General features: G+C 38.6%; 1 protein-coding gene across 6 annotated transcripts in view; it reads left to right on the forward strand.

The window, feature by feature from the left end:
- The window catches only part of MYO16 (myosin XVI), a 373,785-nt gene extending 351,060 nt beyond the window's left edge, over nt 1-22,725 (forward strand). For all 6 annotated transcript variants that reach the window (XM_048957497.1, XM_048957167.1, XM_048957264.1 and 3 more), the window contains exons 34-35: nt 858-949; nt 16,487-22,725. In XM_048957497.1, the coding sequence (XP_048813454.1) occupies nt 858-949; nt 16,487-16,720 (326 nt within the window). In that variant the 3' untranslated portion in view covers nt 16,721-22,725. The remainder of the gene's footprint in view (nt 1-857; nt 950-16,486) is intronic.
- The last annotated feature ends 538 nt before the right edge of the window (nt 22,726-23,263 follow it).

The raw sequence follows: 23,263 nt of genomic DNA on the forward strand, positions 1-23,263 counted from the left end.
CTGACAGGATTAATCCTTTTCTCCTGATGGCCAACTCTGGTGAAAGAAGGAGTAGTGATACGCAGGTTAATAATAAAATTGTCAGGTGCCAGACCTACTGTGGCGTCTGTGAGTTTGTGAGGAGCTTAATAACGCCTATGGTGGGCTCACTATATTTCTGCTTCCGCCTTTGTTTCCCTTGATCTCGTCTTCCAGATCCACTGATCTGCTGTGGGAGTGGTCTTCCCACTCCAGCAGAAGTGATGGGAAATGCTGGCTATGAGCCTCGCTCTGTGGTCACTGCACAGAGTTGCTCATTTATTTTGACACCGGAGGCTGTGCCTGGCTCTTTCACACTGGTTTTTACACTTCAGAATTTTGGACAGCTATTTCCCGCATGGAGAATGCACAATAAATACAACAGTTACATAAAAAAGCCCTACAGTACTGCGGAGATGAAGCTGTAAAACCTGGAGCTATTGACTTCCCATGTGAGTAGAGACATCAGTGTGAGAACAGACCTTAGGTCCGTGTTACATTCCATTTGTGTTGCTTCTGTGATGAAAAGAAGCCAGGGGAAGAGGAACCAGGGATTTCTGCATTGTAGGAGGAATCCCTGGCCAGTTTCATGTAGGTAGTATGCTATTTGTAGGCTCTTTCTGTGCAATTTCTATAAATCAACATACATACTTATGATTGTGTTTATACTTGATAAAGAATAACCTTTCCAGCTTTCGTAACGCAGAATACCCAGGCAAATGTGTGACATTTATCATCCCTTTGTAGAAAAATATGTCAGAGTCTTTTGAATCTTGAACTGAAATCAACCAATTCATAAATGTCAGGTTAGAAAATAAATTATTATTGTTCTTCTTTAGGTGTACCAGAGGAAAATGAATATTCAAGACTGTCTGCCAGCACTACAGCAGGTTCATCGGTTCAAAGACATAGGGAGAGCCACACTACTCAGGTAAAAAAATCATTGATAATCTAATGGAAAGAGAGTAATTTTTACTCCATAAGAGAGTAAAAATTCACAGTACCTGCATGTTAAAAGCTTTCTTGACTCATATCTGTTTGTTGGATATTGAAAAATGCTTCTCTTACAGGTTTATATTGAGCTAAGGACAAAAATTAGAATCAAAATACTACCATCAATTAAATTAATCTGCAAATTTAAATGCTTTATATTAGAAGAAAGTTTAAACCATGTTCAAACTTCTATATTTGATCCTTCCAAAACTACTTGCCAAAAGCTGAACAAAATTTCAGTTCAGTACATCAAAATGTCACTTTTCAGTAAATAGATTGTTGGCAAAGTGTCTCACAAATCTTCAAAACATGTTCCATGCCATGTACTCAGAATTACATGCAGGGACGATCCTTAAATGCAACCTTAATAAGAACTGTGACAAGTTCAGAGAAGGAACAATGCAGTCCAGTGATTTTTGATGCAACTGCCATAATGAATAAACATCTTCAAAAATGGTATTACAAAAAGAAAATGAAAAAAAGAAAAAAGTAGAAAGAAGAAGAAAAAGAAAAAGGAAACAAAAGAAAACAAAACACATTAAAAACCATTCTTAAAAAGTCCATGCTCACAGGGTTAAAAATTCTTTCTGTAAGAAGCATGCCTCACTATTTCGAAAGCCTGCAATGTATTTGAAAATGATTGGTTTTATTTACAGTTGACATTTCCTAGCATACCACCAGTTTCTCTTAACAGTATACAAGCCTATTGTAAAACTGTTTGCCAGACTTTGGTGCAGTAACCTAATCACTTTAAAGTAATTCTTGTATTACATATGACATATGAAATAGGACAGATTGTTTCACAGATCTTTGAAAGCACTGATTGACTAATTGCTTTTGAGAGAGAAACATAGACTGAGTCCTCGAGTTCTTGGCTGACACTGTCATTTCAGCTAAAGGAAACTGGCTTGTTAACCTTCAGGGACTCCTAATATTTAAGTATTTGTTTAATATCTCTCTGCTCATTCCTCACTGAAGTGACAGGAGTTAATTTCATTTTTGTCACAGCTCATAGACATCCAATGGAAGTCTAGGTACTGTGGCTTACAGTACCATCATGTTGTCACATCAGGTGATAACTACCTGTATCACTGCTTGAAACTTTCTGCACTATGCAAACCTGCAAAACTACATCTTTTAGAGAACAGGTTCTTCAGCTTAGCATCTATTGACAACCTTAACAAACGTTTTGGAAGCTATTACCAGTATAGAATATTAGGCACATAAAAACAGCTTAATTGATCATTCTCTGCTTGCATCAGAAACAGTGTTGCCAGCAGGAACAGGGAAGTGATAGTCCTCCTGTACTCAGCTCTGGTGAGGCCGCACCTCAGTACTGTGTCCAATTTTGGGCCCCTCTTTCTGTGGACAAGAAAGACATTGAGGCCCTGGAGCGTGTTCAAAGAAGGACGACAAAGCTGGTGAGGGCTCTGGAGCACAGGACTTTTGAGGAGCGACTGAAGGAGCTGGGATTGTTCAGTCTAGAGAAGAGGAGGCTCAGGGGAGACCTTATTGCTCTCTATAACTACCTGAAAGGAGGCTGGGGGTTAGCCTCTTCTCTAGTGATAGAACTAGAGGGAATGGCTTCAAGCTGCACCAGGGGAGATTTAGGCTGGACGTTAGGAAATACTGCTCTGAAAGAGTGGTCAGGCACCGGAATGCCCAGTGCCCAGGGACGTGGTGTAGTTACCGACCCTGGGGGTGTTCAAGAAACATTTGACGTGTTGAGGGACGTGGTTTAGTGAGAATTATTGGTGATAGGTGGATGGTTGGAGTGCTAGAAAAGAAAAGATGGGTGGACTGCTAGAAAAGAAAAAAGGGAAGAAAATTAAAAATAAACCTTGAATTTTGTCTAATTAGAAATGAATGGTCTTACATTTTACAAGAATAGCAAAGTATGATTTTTTTAACTAATAGCTTTCTCTTCATATTGTACTGTGGCTGCACATTGTATAGATTGCAAGCAAACACTACATAGAACATAAAGAACTTCATATGTATCATCAAAACTGAAATACTGAAAATTGGACCTTGTTTCATGTATTTTACTTTGTTCAGATAATAGGTCCTTAAGAAACTATTGGTTAGCAAAGAAATACACGTATTCTTTCAACAAGAGAGGATGCTAAGCTCCATGTGTTTTATGTTTTCTTTGTGAATCAAAATTTTCAAAACACAGACTGGAAATCTACAGCAAAACAACACTGCAAGAAGCAATATCCAGAACTGCCCTTATAAAAAAGCCTACTTTGCTCTTAGTATCTAAGCCTAAGTTCATCAGCTGCAAGTGTACTCAGCTTCTGCAGAATACCATCTGGTAGTTCTGCTGCTCCTCTTGCTCCATGAACATCAGAAAACTAGGAAACTGCCCCATTCAAGCTTGTTTTAAAATTACTAATTTTAAATTACTGAAATGCTGATTCTTTAACATTTCTTCAGTGATTTGTTTGGCATTTTCAAACATGCCTGAATCTCTACTCTTAAATTCTTCCCCATCATTTTCTTCCAGAGTCAAAGAAACCACCAAAGTGGAAGGTATGCTTTTTCTGGTCATTTGTGCCATAATCTTGATAGAATCAGAGAATTGTTTGAGCTGGGGGGGACCATTAGAGGCCATCTAGTCCAATCTCCTGCAGTGAACAGGGACACCTACAGCTTGATAAGGTTGCTCAGTGCACCATCCAACCTGACCTTGAGTATCTCCAGGCATCCAGCTCCTCTGGACAACCCATGCCAATGCCTTACTGCCCTTTCTGTAAAAAACTTATTCTTATATCCAGTTTAAACCTCCCCTCTTTAAGTTTGAAACCATTTCTCCTTGTCCTTTCACAACAGATTCTTCTAAAGAGTTTGTCTCCTTCCTTCTTACAGCTCACCTTTAGGTATTGAAAGGCCACTCTTAGGTCTCCCTTCTCTTCCCCAGGCTGAAGAGCCCCAGCTCTCAGCCTGCCTTCACAGGAGAGGGGTTCCAACCCTTGGATCATTTTTGTGGCCCTTCGCTGGATGTGCTCCAACAGGTCCACATTTCTCCTGTATCAGGACTCCACATTTGGACACAGTAATCCTGGTGAGGCCTCAGCAATGCAGAGCAGAGGGGTAGGATCACCTGCCTCACCCTGCTGACCACACTTCTTTTGATGCAGCCCAGAATATGGTTGGCTTTCTGGGCTGTTTGGGCACATTGCTGGTTCACGTCCAGCTTCCCATCTGTCAGTGTTCTGAAGTCCCTTTCAGCAGGGCTGTGCTCTATCCTTACATCTCCCAGCTTGAAGGAGTGGAGCCGCAACCGAGGCTCAAGACTTTGCAAGATCTTGCCTAAATAGAAGATTTTGTTATGACTAAGAGTCATTTCTATTTAGTCAGGTTCCAAGAAGTGATCCAAAGCATACTGGAGACTTTTGGAGTTGAAATCATTTAGCAGAATCTAAAACTTCATCTAAAACAAACAAAAAAAGCTTTATAAAATATCTCCTCAGTGCTCTGCATATTTTACATCAGTAATTTCCCAGTTCCTTAGCCAGTCCAATGGACTCTCCCCTCTTGATAATGTTTATTGTTTCTTCTCTTCAATAGTTCCTATAAGCGATGTTTTAAAGATGTAAGAATAAAGGCTGTTGAGATATGTAAATTGTTTGGCATGTCAGAAACAGCAGCAGGACAAAACAAAGACAACAAAGGCAAGGCCTTATCTTCGGGACCTTGCACAAAAGCAAAGCAGCCTTGTCTTCTTTTTTACAGATTCAGAACTGTATTTTTTTTATTTCTGATAAAAATATTATAAAGTTGTTATCAACATTCACTATGAAGTGGGATGTGGTGTGAGAAAGACACAGTGAAATGAAGAAAAGCAGACCAGCTAAAGACTCCTTCTTTCTTATGTGGGCAGCAAGAAACAACATGGTCTGTCTGTAAAAGGATAAGATGGACAACATGGAGATAAAGAACAGATGGGAATGAGGTGCATATGAAAGACTGGAGCAATAATAAGCATGTGTGTAGGGCGGGAGTGGGGAGAAAAGCAGGCAGTAGATAAGGGATGATTCAGAGAAGGAAGACTGGAGGAAGTATAAAGTGACTGAGAATAAAAAGTAATATTAGGGAACAGGGGATTTGCAAAGAGGAAAGAAGGAAGAGTCAGGGGGAAGAAAAAAGAACTGAAAGGAAGGTGAAGAAAAGTGAGAAATAAATAGGTGCACACTACAGGTTGGTGGTGGGAAAAGAGAGAGGCACTAAGGCATTAATAAAATGGAAAGTCATATTTGATGTTCATTTGTCTTCATACTCATATCAATGTGATATTTATGTTTCTTGAAATAAAAAGTAATTGTAGTAATCCACCTTCATTTATAGGATGGCTTACTACATAAGTTAGTTCACAGCATAGTGTCCTAAAGATCCAGCCAACAGAGGAAAAATATAGGAAAATTCTTATTAACAGATGCAAAGTCTCTTTATGCAGCTTAGTTTCTCATGATGGAAAGTTGACTCATTTGAAATCAGGTGGCACATGCATTCAGGCATCCTATGGAAGTACTTTGAGAACAAGATATAAATAAGCAAGCAGCTGCCTTTCTAGTAGTGGTTGTCCCCTTCTGAAACATGTTTTATCTGTCACATACTCAAAAGGTAGGAGGTAAGATAAAAAATGATGATTTTTTTCACTTACTTCTATATTAAAAATCTGCAGTCTTATCTCTTCTATTTTGTTTAAACCCCATAGCGCAGGTTGGCAGATTGCAGTAATATAAGAATATAAGAGCCAACACCTGACAATGAAAAATTGGAAATATCTTTTCATATTCATGAAGAATGTATTTATTGTTTCATTACAGCTTAAGCCATAGCTCTTATTTCATGAAATCTCATTGCTTTCAGCACTCTCTTCCCTCAGAAAGAGCTGCACATTCATTATAGTTTCAAGGGCTGCCTTTGTTCCTACTTGATTTAATATTTGTTGCCAATCACTTCTTTTGTTGACTGTTCAAAAGTTGAAAAAAATGAATACACAAGAATGTGATGCGTTCCTACTCCCAGCCTTTTGTCACATTTCTTTCTAAACACTGGCTCTAGCATTCATTATTAATACCTATTGGGTTTGACTATTAGCTGGAAGTAATCTTTGATCATCTTTCAAAAAAAATGTCACAATCAACCAAGCCTAGTGTAATAACAAAATCACCAATGCCTTTGTAAACACGTAACATCCAAGAGAGAGATAAATATGTTTCATATTTATCGTCAGTCTGTATCAGTGTAAGTCTGTAAGTTGTGTTTTGTTTCGTTTTGACAGCAATACCAAAGAATTCTCTTTGTAATGTCAAATCCAGACAAAAATTGGGACTTATAATACAGTGCGGCTTTCTTTTAGAAGCAAAAAATACGTATCTTATATATTAAATAGTATGAGGTGATACTGTAAATTCATTGGTAGGTACACATATTGCTGTGTTAACAGTGTTTGGAGGGCAGACACTCCCTTCCTCTGCAAGTATGTCCTAGTTCTGACTGCTGAGACCTCCAAAAAGGAAAGAGTAGGTTATCTTTTCCCTTACTGGAAGACTGTGACTGTTGAGGAGAACGGAACATCCTCCTAAACATCCCTGTGCCCTCCTCAAGCTCTGGGGCTTGGCCAAAATGTGTCATGATTCTTCTTGGGCTTCCACAGTGACTAATGGATCATCATAAGAAGCTGCTTCAATTATGAGGTTCAATGGGAGGGTGTTCCCCTGCCCCACGGTCAGTACCTGTGAGTTCACAGTTGTAAGAGCCTGGTAAGAGAGAGAATAAGTTGATCCGTGTGCCTTTCACCCTCTTTCATTCACATGCCTCCATATGCATATAGGACAGGTGGGATTTGCACAGCTAACGGCCTGTAAATTAAGTGATGTTTGTTTCTAATGGCATTTGACCATAAGAGGAGGCTTTTTTGTGTGTGCTTTTCAAGAAAAGGCAATACACAACATCAGGAAATAGAGCTTAATTGTGGCTTTTGTAATTGCTTCAAAAGCAGAGTGAGAAACTGTTTCTAACTGTCTGTGGAGGTTTTTGAGAATTGCAGGAAGTGAGATCGGTGTTGTTTGGTCAGCTGTTCTGAAGACATCTGCAATAGGTGATTTGTTTTCACAGCTCATTCTTCAGAAAGGCACAGTTGCTATCCGGAGCATAATCATTTTTTTCTGAAGCATCAGAGTTGAATTATGAAGATGCTCCTGAAATCTTTAAAGAGCAGTTTATAGTCAGTCTGTCTGGAGAAAGAAATATTGCTTATGAGAAAAAAAACCAATATATTTCAGTATTAAGTTGAAATTTCAGTCAGTCTAGGAAGGCGTCATTTTGTAGCTGATAACAGAAATCTAGTGAAGAGATAAACTCAGCCAAACCAAATAATAATAAATAAATAATAAAAGCCCACACGAATCAAATAAATAAGTAAAATTCACCTGTTTTGAACATGCCCACTCTATTCCCAACTCAAATAATCAGAGAGCCTGGAATGTGTGCCGTCATGTATTATTGAACATTCCCTACCTTCTTTCAGTGTTTTTTTTTTTTTTGGCCAGATTATGCTACTGCTCTATTCAGGATTTGTATACAACTTTATTTTACGAAGATATAGTGTCACTGATTGCAGAATGACCTCCAAACTGAAAGATTATTCGGCCAATTAATCAAGAATGTGGTTCCAAGCATGTTACTACTTCATTGAGGGAAAAGTACAAAACTGAGCTGAAGATCAACACTTGCTTTTGCAACTAAAATGTGTTCCTGGGGAAAAATAATAATAAAGAGAAAGAAAAACAGCAAGAAGAACAAAAAGAAAAACCCAGGAGTATTCAAGAGCATGAGAGAAAGTGAGACAGTTTGTACCAGCAATAGACTCGTGATCAGATTAAGAATATGAAATCTGAGTCACTCCAAAGGTGTGTGTAGCCCAAAATTCTTCTCCTGACCAAAACTCCCTTTTCCTAGGCAGAGCAAAGGGGTTCAAGGTGTCTGAGAGGTTCAGGGTACATCCTCCCAGTTTCCAGCAGACTGTGAGGAAGAACCTTCAGGAGGCAGTTACTCTAATCACTGATGAACTTTTGAGGAAAATCCTTTCAAAAAGCAAAGCCAAGGCAAACAGTCAAATTTTTTTTTTTTTTTTTTTACAAAGCTTGATACTTTTCAAAATGCCTTGTGATAGCAGAGGGCTGGAATCAAAGATGTCTGTGTACGCCCAAGCGATCTCTAACTTCAAGCATTCCTTGGAAGAAAATCAAATCTGTCTCTCCAAAAATCACGATTACTGGGAAGTGCTTATCAGGAAGGAAAACATTTCTTCCTGACTTCTGTGGTGATCCACTGTATTTTAAATATGTCTGTTACTTTTAAAATTATCTGCAGTTTTTAAGTGTCAACAAAGTTCTGACTTCCTTTGGTATGTCATTTATACATCACCTGATCTAAAGCTAGTTTTTTCTTTTGGTATAATAAGAAACTTTAACTGAGATGTTTTCTTGTAACAAAGTAAAAACATGCCAATGATGGATCTCAAGTTTAACTCCACTTAAGCTTGGCTTCGCCTCTCCAAACCAATTCCAAATTTATACCAGACAATACTGGTGTGTTTTGCCCTTTCCTCCTTTCCAGTAAATCCATTTGCCATCCATTTTGGAGAATTTTATTTTTGGAGACAGAAATGCTGCTCCAACACAAAGGAAAGTTATCAGCAGTTTAAGAGAATGGTTAACTAACAATCATTTTACCTTTGCATATCATATATCAAAATATTAGGTCCCAGGGGCAAAAAAAAGGGAAGAAAAAGAAAAAAAGCATGTCCCAGCACCCACAATTGGATGAATCTCCTTGCATCCCAGTGGTACATTAGTATTTGGAGATTTTTAATTGGAATTTAGAGGCATGTCAACTCATTAATCATAGCTGCTCTCTAATCCCTGCTGGGGTCTTACATGGCAAATGCAGGATTCCCAATCAAACACAAATTTACATATTGATTTGATTTATGTTGAATGCTTGCCTGGGTTTTTTAACACACCCTTATTAATCTGCGTGCTTTGCCCTTGTATCATCAAATGAATATTTTATTGTTAAATAATATGTAGAGTGACAGACGTTTTTTCTTGATTCAAGAGTTGGTGGAAGAGAAATCTCTTCCTGATCTATGATTTTTTAAATTTAGAAATGAAAACAAAACATGTCTGTTTTGGTATGTAAAAGATTAGGAATTAGAGAGGTTGTAGTGTTTGTTCTGTAGCTAAGGAAAATATGTTACTTGCATGTTTGGAAGAAGTCAGTGTAGGGGTTTATCAGATGCAAAAGGAAAGCAGAGAAAGTTGAAACCATTTAAATGAGCTATAAACACTCTATGAAAGAGATGCTTGCCTATCACATGTTGAATCAAAATGTGCTGCCCTCACTAATAATCGCACACAGCAATAATTCTTTCTAGAATTGCTGAATGAAATTGTATCTTTAATTGTGAAATGAATGGTGAGAGCATCCTGGTCACTTCAGTCTTTAAAACTGATGATCCACAGGAGACCCACTGGGACTTGTAAGCTACTTTTAAGGGCTCGGATAAACATAATTGGGAGTCAATGATTGGTAGCAGGCTGGAATTTGTTCTGATTACATTTTTAGGCAGCCCGCAAACTGGAAAAGATTGAAAATACGGTATTTTTAAGATAGTTCAATTTCCAAGACATAGAAATATCATATTACATTTATTACATAATTTACTGTAGATCCTGAATAAATTTGTGAAAGGTAGAATCACTGTCCACGTAGTCTAATCCTGTGGATTCCATGATGGGACCTCAACTTTGCTAACAGCGTAAAACACTAATGGAAGAGAAACATAAAAAAAGCTGCAATAATTAATTTTGAGAATCTATTGACAGTTACTGTGAAGCACATGCATTGAAAAATCTATTAAAGAACATAATTAGCAATATTTTTCTCTGATGGGAAAATAGAGTCTAGTAACCTCCTACAAATTTCTCAAGGGTCCTCAGCCTGTGTGGTGACTAAAAATCTGTTTTCAGTTGTATTTCTCTGTCTATATTGAGATATGTTGCTAAAACTTACAGAAGCAACTGAAAACAAAAGGACAGTAGAACACATAGAGCTATGCTTTGTGCAGAGAAAACTATTGGTATGTTTTAGCATCAAAGAATGTAATTAAATGCTTCTTTGCATTATCTGGTGAATCCCTGGTAGATTAATCACTGCAATGGCAAATGACAAAAAAAAAAACAAAAAAAACCCTGAAAACTGGTTAAACTGCAATACACATATTTATGAAAAAGTAAAGCCTACATTTGGTTAGGAAAAGAGCAAAATGACATAAAATATTATTTTGTAAGTCAAAGAACATGGTGCAAATTAATAAATCTGTTAGCCTCTTTGAGACCTTTTACCCTAGCTTGATGCAAAGTTGGTGTTGCATCTGACACACAAATAGATAATGTAAGTTCTGTGTTATGTCTCACTCTTACAAAATATCCTCTGTAAAGCTGTAGCATTTAATCTTTTAACGCAAAATGAATTTCCTGATATTCTACAGCCAAATCTGTAAATAACTCTGAAATTAAGTTTAAATGGGCCTGTTAATCTTTTTGTCTGGTGTACCTTTTTGTCAGGAATGATTTAAAAATGTGAAACTTTGAACTTTCCTTAATTAAAATGCCCTGTATTTTTTAACCAGCTTAAGAACTAAGGCTATAATTAAAATAATTTATGGATTTATTGCTACTCATCTTAATTCTAAGACAAAGTTGAAATCCACTGCCCACTTTAATTCCTTATAGAGGAACTTTAGGCAGAATTTATAAGCCTGCATCCAAGAAGGCAATTCAGGAACTCATTTTTCAGTGACTGGGAAAGACTCAAGTATATATAACTTGGTTGGCACAATCATGCTCTAAATGATTGTGTATCCACAATGCAATCTGTGTCCAAGTTCCTATCTCTTGTGCACTAAACCCACAAGGGATTCACTCTGAAAGATTTACTGTAGCACAGTTATCGCACATGGATCTCACACCTTAGCACAAAGTACAAGAACCTGATTCCTTTTCCTTGCACTAAGAGTGTGCCTGTGGTAGTTTCAGTGTCCTGAGCTCACTCACAGAATGCAGGAACTCGGTCTCTTCCTTAAACTGAAATAAGTCATGTCTTCTGATTGTGTGTATGCTCTGATCACTAGTTAGTGGTGGAAAGTCCCTCAATTTTGGCCTGTTGGAACTGAGCCATTGATACTCCAGTGTAAACAAAAATCCATGGTGCAAGAAAGAGAACACTTCCTTCTGCTGTGCAGATTTGGGCTGTGAGGTGGAAGGAATGCTTCCTGGACCCTCTTCCCTGAGATGCTCATTGACACTGGTTTTGTTCATTTTGCTATATTCACAGCGGAGAGTTTTGCTTTACTTTGGATCTTGCTTTACTGCATCAGTAAGTAGTTTTGGCAACACTGGGTACTCCTGTTTGTCACTGTCTTAGACACTTCTGCTTTTTTGGTTTGCTTTCTGCATACCAAACAAAGGGTAGGTGTTTCCTCCAAATGAAAGGGCTGTTATATGCTAAGTATTCTGTATGTTTTTGTGAATCTAGCCCAAATGCTGTACTGCCCATTGTATTTGACCATTCATTTTGAGTAGGAAAATACTGGTCTACAGTTGGTACAATCTCTATCCCTTAATGGTTGAAATTGTTTGTTAAGTGTTCATTGAAAAGATTAACACTTTTAAATTACTGACTTCCTACACACTTCATTCACCCTTCACAAATTACCTGTTCAAGATATAAAATAATAATGAAGAAATAGTGCTTGCATTTTTACATTGTACTTCATGTAAAATAATTCTGCAAATATCTTCTATAATGAATATGTATAATAAGTCTTTAGCTTATCACAGGTCTAGTCATGAATGGAGAAAGAGAAAAGATACCATCTTATTCAGTTGGTGTAATTAAATTAATCGATACATTCAGCACTACAGGCCACCGGACCAGGAAGACTGAGTGGATGAGGCCCTCTATAAACAGATAGGAGAGTCTTCACATGGGGGACTTCCGCCACCATTATATCTGTTGAAAGGACAACACAGCAGGGCACCAGCAATCAAAGAGGCTCCTGTAATGTGTCGATGATAATTTCCTCTTCCAAGTAGTACAGGAACCCACAAGGAAAGGTGGTGGTGCTGAACCTTGTCCTCAACAAAGAGGGGGGGGGCTGGTGAGTAACGTGAAGCTCAAGGATAGCCTTGTCTGACCGACCACGGAATGGAAGAGTTCAAGATCCTTAGGACATCAGAGAGAGTGCACAGCAAGAATACTACTCTGGACTTAAGAGAGCAGGCTTTGACCTCTTCAGGGAACTGCTTAGCAGGGTGACATGGGATAAAGTTCTTGAGGGAAGAAGGGCCTAAGAAAGCTGGTCAGTATTGAAGGGCCATCTTTTCCAAGCCTAGAAGCAGTGCATCCCAAGAAAGAGGAAGGTGGGCAAGAATGCCAGGAAGCCTCTGTGAATCAACAAGGAGCTCCTGGACTTTATTTGGTGCAAAAAAAAAGTCTATAGGGAGTGGAAGCAGGAAATGTTTATCTTAAGGACGACAAAGAAGTTGTCTGAAGAGCCAGGGATCAGGTTAGAAAAGCTGAAACTTAAAATTAAATCTAGCCAGAGACATAAAGGGGAACTTAAAGACTTCTTTACCTCAGTCTTCACTAACGAGGCCTCTAGCCACACTGCCCAAGCTGTAGAAAGCAAAGGTAGGAACTGGGAGAAGGAAGAAGGACCTGAAGGTGCACAAGTCTATGGGACTCATTGAGATCCATCCAGAGGTTCTGAGGAAACTGGCAGGTAAGGGTCATGGTAGTCTGGTGAAGTTTCCACTGATTGGAGAAAGGGAAACATAACCACCATTTTCAGGAAAGAATAAAAAGAAGATCCAGGGAACTACAGGCCAATCAGCCTCACCTCTCTTCCTGGCAAGACCATGAAGCAGATCCTCCTGAAGGCCCTACCAAGGCACGTGGAAAATAAAGATGAGGTGATTGGTGGTAACCAACATGGCTTCACCAAGTGCAAATCGTACCTGCCAAACTTGGTGGCCTTTTATGATAGAGTTACAGTGTCACTGGATAAAGGAGGAGCAACCGATGTCATCTATTTGGATTTGTGCAAAGTGTTTGACGCAGTCCTGCACAACATCCTAGTTGTCGAATTGGAAAAAAATTGATGTAATGGATGGAGCAGTCACTGGATAAGGAATTGTCTGGATGGTCACACTCAGAGAGTTGTGGACAATTGTTCAATGTCCAAGCGGAGTCCAGTGATGAGTGGTGTTCCGCAGGGATCGGTGCTGGGACTGGTGTTATTTAATATCTTTGTAGGTGATGTGGACAGTGGGGTTGAGTGCAATCTCAGCGAAGTGAGTGATGCAGTTGACATGCTAGAGAAAGCCCAGAAGGATAAACCATATCCTGAGTTGCATCAAGAGAAGTGTGAACAGAAGGTCAAGGGAAGTGATTCTGCCCCTTTACTCTGCTCTCATGACACCCCACCTGGAGTACTGTATCCAGTTCTGGGGCCCCCAGTATAAGAAGGACATAAGGCTGTTGGAGTGGGTCCAGAGGAGGGCCACAAAGATGACTGAGGGGCTGGAGCACCTCTCCTACAGGGACAGGCTGAGAGAGCTAGGGCTCTTCAACCTAGAGAACGCTCTGAGGGGACTTTGTAGTGGCCTTCTAGTACCTGAAATGGTCCTATAGGAAAGCTAGGGAAGGGAAGGACTTTTTATAAGGGCATGTAACAACAGGATGAGGGGAAATGGCTTTAAACTGGAGGATGGTTGATTTAGACTAGGTATTAGGAAGACATTCTGTGAGAGTGGTGAGACACGGAACAGGTTGCCCAGTGTGAAGCTGTGGATGCCCCCTCCCTAGAAGCATTCAAGGCCAGGCTGGATGGGGCTTTGAGCAACCTGGTCTAGTGGGAGGTGTCCTGCCTATAGCAGGGGGTTTGAAACTAAAGGATCATAAAGATCCATTCCAATCCAAATCATTCTATGATTTCATTACCACTACATTTTTCAGCTTTTTCTAGCATATTTACTAGATCAAAGTCATAATGAATTAAGACTAGAGATACTTTTCCATCCTCATTTGAAAAATACAGTGAAGGATGTACACTTATTTAAGCACTGGACTGAGATTTGTCCACTACATATTGGAAAATGACCTATATAGTGAAAGTGCTGACACTGCATTAATTTACAGCTTGCATAAGGAGGGTCAGGAAAGTAAAGTGCCTATAAGCTATAAATAGGATGCATTTGTCAATTGCCTTGCCCAGGCAAATTGTACTCACTTTTCACCCTGCACTGTTGTGCTTTATGGTTCTTGGACAAGTGATGAAGCTCTCTATTCAAGTGCTTAATTTATGTACATCTTTCAAAACCAAAATGTCTCTGTAGTTTATTAGAGTGGTGCTATCCAAATTTGTCACCAGTAATGTAACCACTAATACCTACAGAGTGTCTATCTATTTTCTTATAAGTTTACTTACCTACTTTAGGCACAACTTTGTTTATCTCTGAAAGTTTTATATGAAACTCTTGTGATGACAGTCTAACATACACTTTTTATTTTCCAGCATCTCTCTGAGAATCATGCTTAATACAGGCTCATGAAATGCCTAATGTTTATATGTAAAAGAGGTGTCTAAATCGGTGAAACTGAATTCAGTTACCTATCTGTTTTCTAAACTGGGTTATCCCCATAATCTCAACCCCCAGTAATCTATATAAATCAGCATCAGTGCCTCTCAAGCTTTATAGGATAAAACTACCTTGCCTCGCTTTCTTGATAAATTGTTTCAATTTTAAAAGTTTGGTTTGTCTTCCAGTCTTCCTACTCACACTGAAACAAACAAACAAACAAACATATACATATATATATATATATGTATGAAATTTTATTTATCTATTTTTGTTAAGCAAAAGGGCTCTGGTACCCCTCTAAACAATATCTGTGCAGCATTTTTGTCTACATTTGAGTAGCTAGGATGCATTTCGTAGCTAGGATACAATTTTTGTTAACATAAAAGCAAAAAATGTTGTTAATTTCATAGAGACACGTAGTTGTCTGGGATGACACCTAAAAATACTTGAATGACATCTATCACACACTTTCCACTTTTCTTCTTCAAAACATGGAATTTATAACTGTACTTGAAATTATAGTGTCTTCCATTGATATATGGGTTAATACATTTCCCTTTTAAGTAACAGCCAGCCAAAAAGTAAGGAAATTACTAATAGATCTTCAGGCATCTCCATGTAAGGGCTCCTTCCTTCTCCAATGGCATGTGTGAAAGGTCTGACTTGCACAGGATGCATTTGGAGCAGCATTAGAAAATCTTTGTAAGCCTCTGTGTAAGCCTCTGAACCACAGTGCTGATGTGAGGCTTCAAACTGACTTGTACAAAATAAATAATCACTGCAAAAGTTGAGTGGAAGAAAATAGCTTCTCCTAGGTGGATTATGAATCTAGTTCAGAACTGTTTGGCTTCTTCAGTGCAAATTTATAAATAGATTCAAGCTGACTGAAACTAATTTTAACATATAGTCGTAACATACAGTCTAGAGGAAGACAAATGCCCATCCGCAATTTTAAAGATAATTCATCTGTGTGATGGTAGCTTTATTAATTTCAAGCAGCAAAACATGTTATAGTGTGGTTACCTTGGTTATAGTTACTTGGGTACTTACATTTAGGGGAGAATCTTTTGCTACTCTTACAGCAGCTATCTGCTCTTTGTAAGAGTGTCTTCTCAATATAATGGTATCATATGACAACAGTTTAAGACCAGGTTGTTAGAAATATGGACTGCTCATCACAGTCTGGGACCTATTTTGTGTATTTCAAAGGACTGTGTTCGTGTAGCCTTTGCTGATGCAAGGACGATTCTGCCATTCATTTCTTCATAGGAATTCACTTCTGTGGCTTTCAGACATGAGATTGAAGGAAGGCAATTCTAATTTATTCATCTTCTGTATTTTTAGGGTAAATAATGATAACTGAGAGTAGGAGAAGCAAGTTAAGCACAGCTTTAAACCCTTCTGAAGGAGAAGATTACTTCAAATTATTAACAGTGTTGCTTGATCGCTTTTCTTTCAGCTGTGGTACAAACGATCTTTCCCTCAGCAAAAAAAAAAAACTTTAGTTCTTACCTGTATGTGTCTGTTTATTTCTTTAATTGTACATATCCAAATGGGAGCACTCACCAACCATTCACCATTTCACAAGGCTAAGCCAGGGCACTCTATGGTAGCTGCAGTATTTCAGTTCATAGTCCTACTAGAATGTGTGGACAAGATGCTCCATGGCATTGTGATTTGCAGGTTGGAAGGTGGTTCACACCTCATGCCAAGAAAATTAACCTTTTTTATTATTGTCCTCTTCTCGCTAACAGGTTATTCATCAGCTTAGACTTTCTGAGAATGAGAGTGTGGCTCTGCAAGAGCTTCTAGATTGGAGGAGAAAGCTGTGTGAGGAGAGAGAAGACTGGCAACAAATCTTGCACAACACTGAGCAAAGAATCACAGCCCCTCCCCCACCCCCTTGTAAAAAACCAACACTGCTGAAGAAGGTGGAAGATGCCTCCTGCAACAGACTATCGTCAGGCATATGGGACACCACCATGTGATCAGAATGTGTGTGTTTGCAGATAGTTGGGAGTGAAACCATCTCATGCCTTCAGTCTGCACAATCAGCAAGTTTCCTTCCCTCCACAGAACGTGCAGGGTTTTTTTTACAAGCAATCCTTCAAGAGCACAGGATGGAAGAGCTATTTAGATTTGTCATGTGTGCGTGTGTCTGTTTGTCCTTTTCATGCATACATATATATATATATATACAAATATGCATATATCTGTGCATCTGTATATATGTATGTGTGTATATATATATATATATATATATATAAGGTGACAAACTGCACTATAAGAATATAAAGGTAGAAAACAGTCACTTAGGAGTTCTCCTGTGGACAACAAAGAAGCTATGTCAAGCAAATGGTGGCAGGGAGAAGTGACTGACAGGCATTTTAGAGAGATCAGGAAAGTCTGTGTGCACACTGTACAGCTGTTTTATATAGTATAAAAATATGATGTTTCTTGTTCCCTAATGAATGGTTTTATTATATTACATATATGCATATATATATTTCTTTGTAGATGTCTGTGTTCTATTGGAGTTGCAAACCCGAAGTTTATTTACATGTTTATTACTGGTGTTTTATAACTTTACTCAATTGGTGCTGTTGTTCTTTCTTCAAAATACAGGTAATAAATTCAACACTCACATTTTTCTTTCATAGTTTATCTTTAACACCATACCAGCCAGTTTCAACGCTGCGTTATTTGTTCAGAGTCAGCAAAGTCCTTTCTGGAGTCCAGTCCTGACATTCTTGAAGAGCTCCTATTTGCACATGCTGTTTCAAGGTCTTCACACTCAAGAATTAGAGAGCATAACTTTCTTTCTGTGGACTTATGTTTCTGAATGGGTGAACTGTGAATTCTATGGTTACATCTCAAATCTTATTTCATTCTGGTTTTATAAAATAATGAGACACTCATTTAAATTATAAGTACGGTTTGAAACTCATGCCTGATTATGCATAAGGTCAGGTGTCAGTGGGAAGATACATAATGTTAATGAGGTATGAAAATAGGACTGTGATTTACTGTTAAAAGCCAGAAGGCTTCATTGAGATGGGTATATTTAAGGATTATGCTCTTACAGTGGCACAGTGATGCATTTATACCTTGAATTTTGTGTAATGAAATGGTTTCAGAAATTGAAGCACACTTGTTGAAGAACATGAGTTCTGAGCAGGAACGTTAATTTATGAAAAATGTGCTACCGGAAACTTGTTAGCTACTACTTAACAGCCTTTGAAACACTGCTTTACAACTAAAGGGAGTGATTGATGTGTATACAGAGATATTTTCTCAGAGTATTTTAAGTTCTTGGAGCATGTGCACCCAGTTTGAAGCACTCTTCTTGGCTGTTTGCCAGTTTCCTATCCAGATCCAGGAGAAAGTACTTGTAATTTTGCAAGTGGATATAAAAATGTTTAAGATCTAAGCAAGATTTGCAAATGTGAGCTCACCTTGTTTGGAAGTTGTTGGGAAGGGAAGACAGCCTGCACAGAGATGCAGGCTCTTCTGCTGTATTTGGCAGGCACTTCAAGCAGGATGAATGGCAAAAAGCAATCCCATGCATGTTTATTTGTTTTTATTTACAGGGCAAGCAGCAGAACTCAAATTGTACCCAGGAGTATCATCAAGCTGTAGGCAAAATTAAGTGCCTTCTCTTGCTGGAGATTAAAACAGATATGTTGAGTAGACAAGGAAAGGGAGACAACAGGTTAGCTCTTAAATTAATTATGCAATGATTGGTTTCTGATACTTAGGGATGGATATCACCCAGAACAGAATTTTATAGCAACAACAGCAGAAGTGCTCTCTTACACACTAGATTGAGAAGCAGGGATTCTGGATTCTGAACCTTACCTTCAGCTGATGTCAATGTCCGCAGGACAGGACCACTGTGGTGTTGTGCAGGAAACAGCTCTCACCTGCTGAACAGCCACAGCAGGACAAGATTTGGCCTGGAAGAGTTGTGGTTTCTGCCTTTTGCTCAAATAACCAGGTGCACACAAAGATCCATGTCTGAGAGCAAAATGAAATGCTCAAATTGGATGCAAGAAAGCTAATTAACCTGGCCTAGGTACTACAGAGCTTCCACGATTCAAATTGCTGTCTCTGCCCAGCCCATCATTGCTGTACATAGCCACAAGAGCATCTACCCAGCTAGCTTAGCCGTCCTGCACACCTTAAGGTCAGGCTTATGTCTGCTCTGATAGGCAAATAGCCCTCCCATAGGCTCTGTCACACCACTACCTCTAACGACCACTGGCTGGCTTGGCAGCTGGTGGCAATCAACCCAGGGCAGCACGAAGTACGTTTAGGGCAAGTTGTAAAGGCTGCCCAAGAAGCCAGCTGAGATCATGTCGAGATCCCTGCTACTGCAAAGACCTTGCTACCAGTCACCAAGCCAGCTGTGTGCAAGGTAAGGTTTTGTATCTCCAGACTGCACTGCTGTCATCACTGCATTTGTACCATGGAAGGGCCCAGAGGGCAGAGAATACACTTGTCAATCGGTGTTTACAACAGAGTTGTGCAAATGATGTTACAGGAACAACGTCAGCTGCAAGAGCTCAGTTGTAGTGCTCTACCAAAATCTGTATTGCATCCTCACAGAGCACTGTGGAAGAGCAGTCACTAGATTTGCCAGCAGTTCCAGCAGTGCTGTTACCCAGGTGAAGCTGGTATGAGCCTGATGCAGACAGTTTGGTTCTTCACAGGGCAGAGTCCATCCTGCCTCCCCTGCTGAAAGCCTTTGTTCTGTTTTTAGCCAACTTGTGTAAGGAATATCTCTTCTAGGTCTCTTCCTTAGAGCACGTAATCCCAGCACGATATGACAAACTCAATAGCAGAGAAGATGAGACCTTTTTCCTTCGATTTTGTTACTAATTTCAGGGTATGCGATGGCCAACTTTTGACTTGGGAGGGTTTTTCAGGATGTTCATGTAAAATATAGTACAATCGGAAAAGTATTTGTGTTAAAACGCATTTAAATATTTCTCTAATGGCAGCAAGACACTCTGGAGTGTGACTTATGATGTCATAATTCACACCTCGTATGTTCACTGGTCCCTTGGTCTTTGGCCTCACGCCTAACAGTGCAATTGGTGGGGAATTATTGCACCATAATTCACACCCTACTGTGTCTTATTGCTTAAATAACCATACTCTCAGAGGTGTCTTAAAACTACCATTAAAGTTTATATTGTGTATCAAAGTGTGTTTACAGGGCTGGGAAAATATACTATTGGCATTTTGAAATGTTGAGAAGCAGTTTTAGCAAACTGTACAGCGCTTATAAATTAATCTCCCCAGTGGAAGTACGCACCAGCCAGTCCCAGTATTTCTTGAGTATATGGAATCCTCTCTTGCACATTAAAAAACAGAGTAGGAAAAAAAAAAAAAAAAAAAAAAAAAAAAAAAAAAAAAAAAGCCTTACAATTTTAATATTCTAAGGGGAAATATTAAACTCTATGAACATGCTAATGCCCTTAATATCCAATGAGCAATCTAAAAGGTATTTATATTTGCAATAAAGCAATTTCAGGAAGCTGGGGTTATCATCAGATAATCGCTCCTCCACATTGTGCCTTATTGCTTAATTTTTAATATGTGAAACAAACAAAACTAATTCCAAATCAGCTTCTCTCTCTCAGCATGATGTAAGAAGAGTCAGGTATGTTTTACACTTTAAAATCCAAGGGAATTTGAAAACCATATTAAACCACAATAAAATAAAAACTAAAAACAACAGCTGTTGGCATGAGAAATGTTCAAAGCTTGTGAATCTTACTGGTTACTCCTGAAATAGCACTTGGTGTATTTTAGTTGCTGTAGTTACATTCCTATTGCAGTTTATAAGCAGAAATTTGCTTTTTAAAACTTGATTTAGACATCCAGAAAGATACACGCACCGATATTTTACGAATGATCTGTGTACAGCATGAAATGATAATCCTTTTAGAACTTTGTATTGTTTACACAAAATAGTATGATTGTCGAATAAGTGAATTAAACTTCCCTTTTTGCCAGTGATCCTTTTTATTCCTTTTAAAAGGTTGACTTATTTTCATTAATAACTTCATTTCATTGCAGATCCTTTGTGTGTGGGACAAAGAATTTCATTAACTTGCTAAGAAAGCACAGTGGAATGTAGCATAGTTCTAAAGTGATCGTAGCAGCCATATTCACTGTAGTTTTACATTCTGCTCTATGATACTGAGATCCCTAGTAGCCACATCATTCTTATCACCATAAAGACTGCTAATATCTGAAATACTCCTAGGAACCTAACATAATTCTTGCCATTCACTTGTTAAACAATACATGTGATTACATTTTGTACGACTCCGTTTTCCAGAATGGTATTAAACATTTCATGGCTTTGTGTTCTAAATACGCAGATTTAAAAAAGAAAACCTAACATGAGCATAATTATCTCAGAGTATCTGAAAAAAACACAGGGGCATGTAAGGAAATGCTTTTCTTCCAGTTTTGCTGTTCTCTGTGTGCTCAGGATTTTCATTTTCAGAAGAAATAAATAAATTCTTGTGCTGGTTTATATTGTGGCTGTGAGAATTAGATCATTAGCAAAGGCTGGCTGTCTCTCCGTCTGTGGTTTGGCCCCTTTCCTGACTGCATGGATGCATGCTGAAACTGGCCGAAGCGCAGACTTTGCTGTAGAATGTCACAGGGAGAAATGTTGTGATGTTAAATCAAAAAGAATTCTTGAGGATTTTTCTTCAGTATGATAAACAAAACCATTTTGAATCAGCAAGAAGCATTTAGATTGATCAGAATTAGCTTGTTTTGATTCTTATACATGTGTGTAAATCTCCCTCTTAATCCTTTCATCTTTCCTTTCTTATCACCGTAACTGAATTTTAAAACAGGCTTTTCTATTGAAAATGAAGAAAAAAGATTAAGAAGATGGAGGGGTTACATGAAACTACAGAAAAGCCTTAAGGTTTTTGTTTTTAGTGAAACAGTTTACTTTAAAAATACTGGAACAGAATATTCCAGTATTTTCAGAATGTTTTCACCTTTTCCAGCTCGAGCTGTTTGCTGAGTACACTCTGAGTTTACACATTTTTCCCAGGCATCATTCTTCATAAATCTACTCTTCTCTGAAAAGACCACATGGATGTATATTTGTTTTGAGATGCAAGGGAACTGCTGAGGTCCTTAGAGGCACAAGTAGGGAGAATTTGAAAAGCGCAGATTTATTGCCATCATAGCAGTGCCCATGTGACAGCTATTGGATAATGCCTGTGCCTCCACTGTTATAATCTGGGCTTCAGATCCTTCTCCATTTACATGGACATGTTACTCCCCTATCATCTCTTGATTAGCATTAGGCTCCAGTAAGTGAAGGGGGCTGAATCTGTCATCCAAGATAGGACGGGGGAGAAATGTACTCCAGGCTCTTTCTAATTATTGATTAATAAAAAGTACTTAAATGTTTCTGATAATGGGAATTGGAATACAGCTTTCTCACTGTCCAGATGAAATTGAATCACTAGGTTAGGAACCTGTGGCTATGAACGTCCATGCTGAAATGAATGGTTATAAATCTATAGCTTCTCTGCCTCTCAACATGACATAATGTGGTGAGCAGAAAAATGTTCCAAAAATTAGGAGAGCTGATTTTGCACCCTTTTGGAAAGGTTTCACCTGGGTGTTCTGAATTAAAACCACTTTTTATCTGATTTTAATGCAAACCCTTCTTAACAGAGCAGACTGAACCTCTCAAATAGGATGGGATAGGGCAGGGCAGAGCAGGATAGAACAGGATAAGATAGTGCAGGATAGGGCAGGACAGGCCAGGACAAAAAGGATAGAATAGGGTAGGATGGGATAGATCTCTGTGGAGGACAATCTGAGATGCTTAGAAGTCTCCAGAGATTATGACATTCCCCGTGATTATGAGCAGCAGCCTGAAGCTGTAAAGTACAGTGCTGGATTTCAGCAAGACTGATGTTTAGATTTCTTGTGACTCTGGTCCCTATCAGTTTGTGTAGTTAAGAGTATCTAGAATAAAAATCACTGCTGTAATAGTTTTCATAATTATATTTTAGTAACTGTGGAAGACTGTATTTAATGAAGTCTAAAAATCTGTAATAAGAATTTAGTATAAAAAAAAAAAAAAAAAACACATCATTTTTAAGAGGGGAGAAAAAAAAAAAAAAGTGAGAATAAATAGATTTGAAATGTGTCTTGTAAATCCATTCCAAGATCAGGGTTCCCTGAGCTTTAGATTTAGTGTAACTAAAATGGTAGACGCCACATTATCAAAGATCAGAGCAAACACCCAAAAGTAGTTATCTTGTATAGTCACTGAGTCCTTACTGAGCATGAGCATGAGCGTTCCTATGTTCAGCCCTCATGCACTCTTCTCTTGTCTCCTGAGGTTGCAACAATTAGATCTCAGCTTCTCAGTGAGGGAAAAGCATTTTGTTCTGTTAATAAAAGGCGCAGTGACCAATGCCTTTCATTGGATATCTCAGGTAGAAGTTCTTACTTTTCTTTACCAGATATAA

Source organism: Lagopus muta, chromosome 1 (assembly GCF_023343835.1).
Source record: "Lagopus muta isolate bLagMut1 chromosome 1, bLagMut1 primary, whole genome shotgun sequence".
Taxonomy (NCBI): Eukaryota; Metazoa; Chordata; class Aves; order Galliformes; family Phasianidae; genus Lagopus; species Lagopus muta.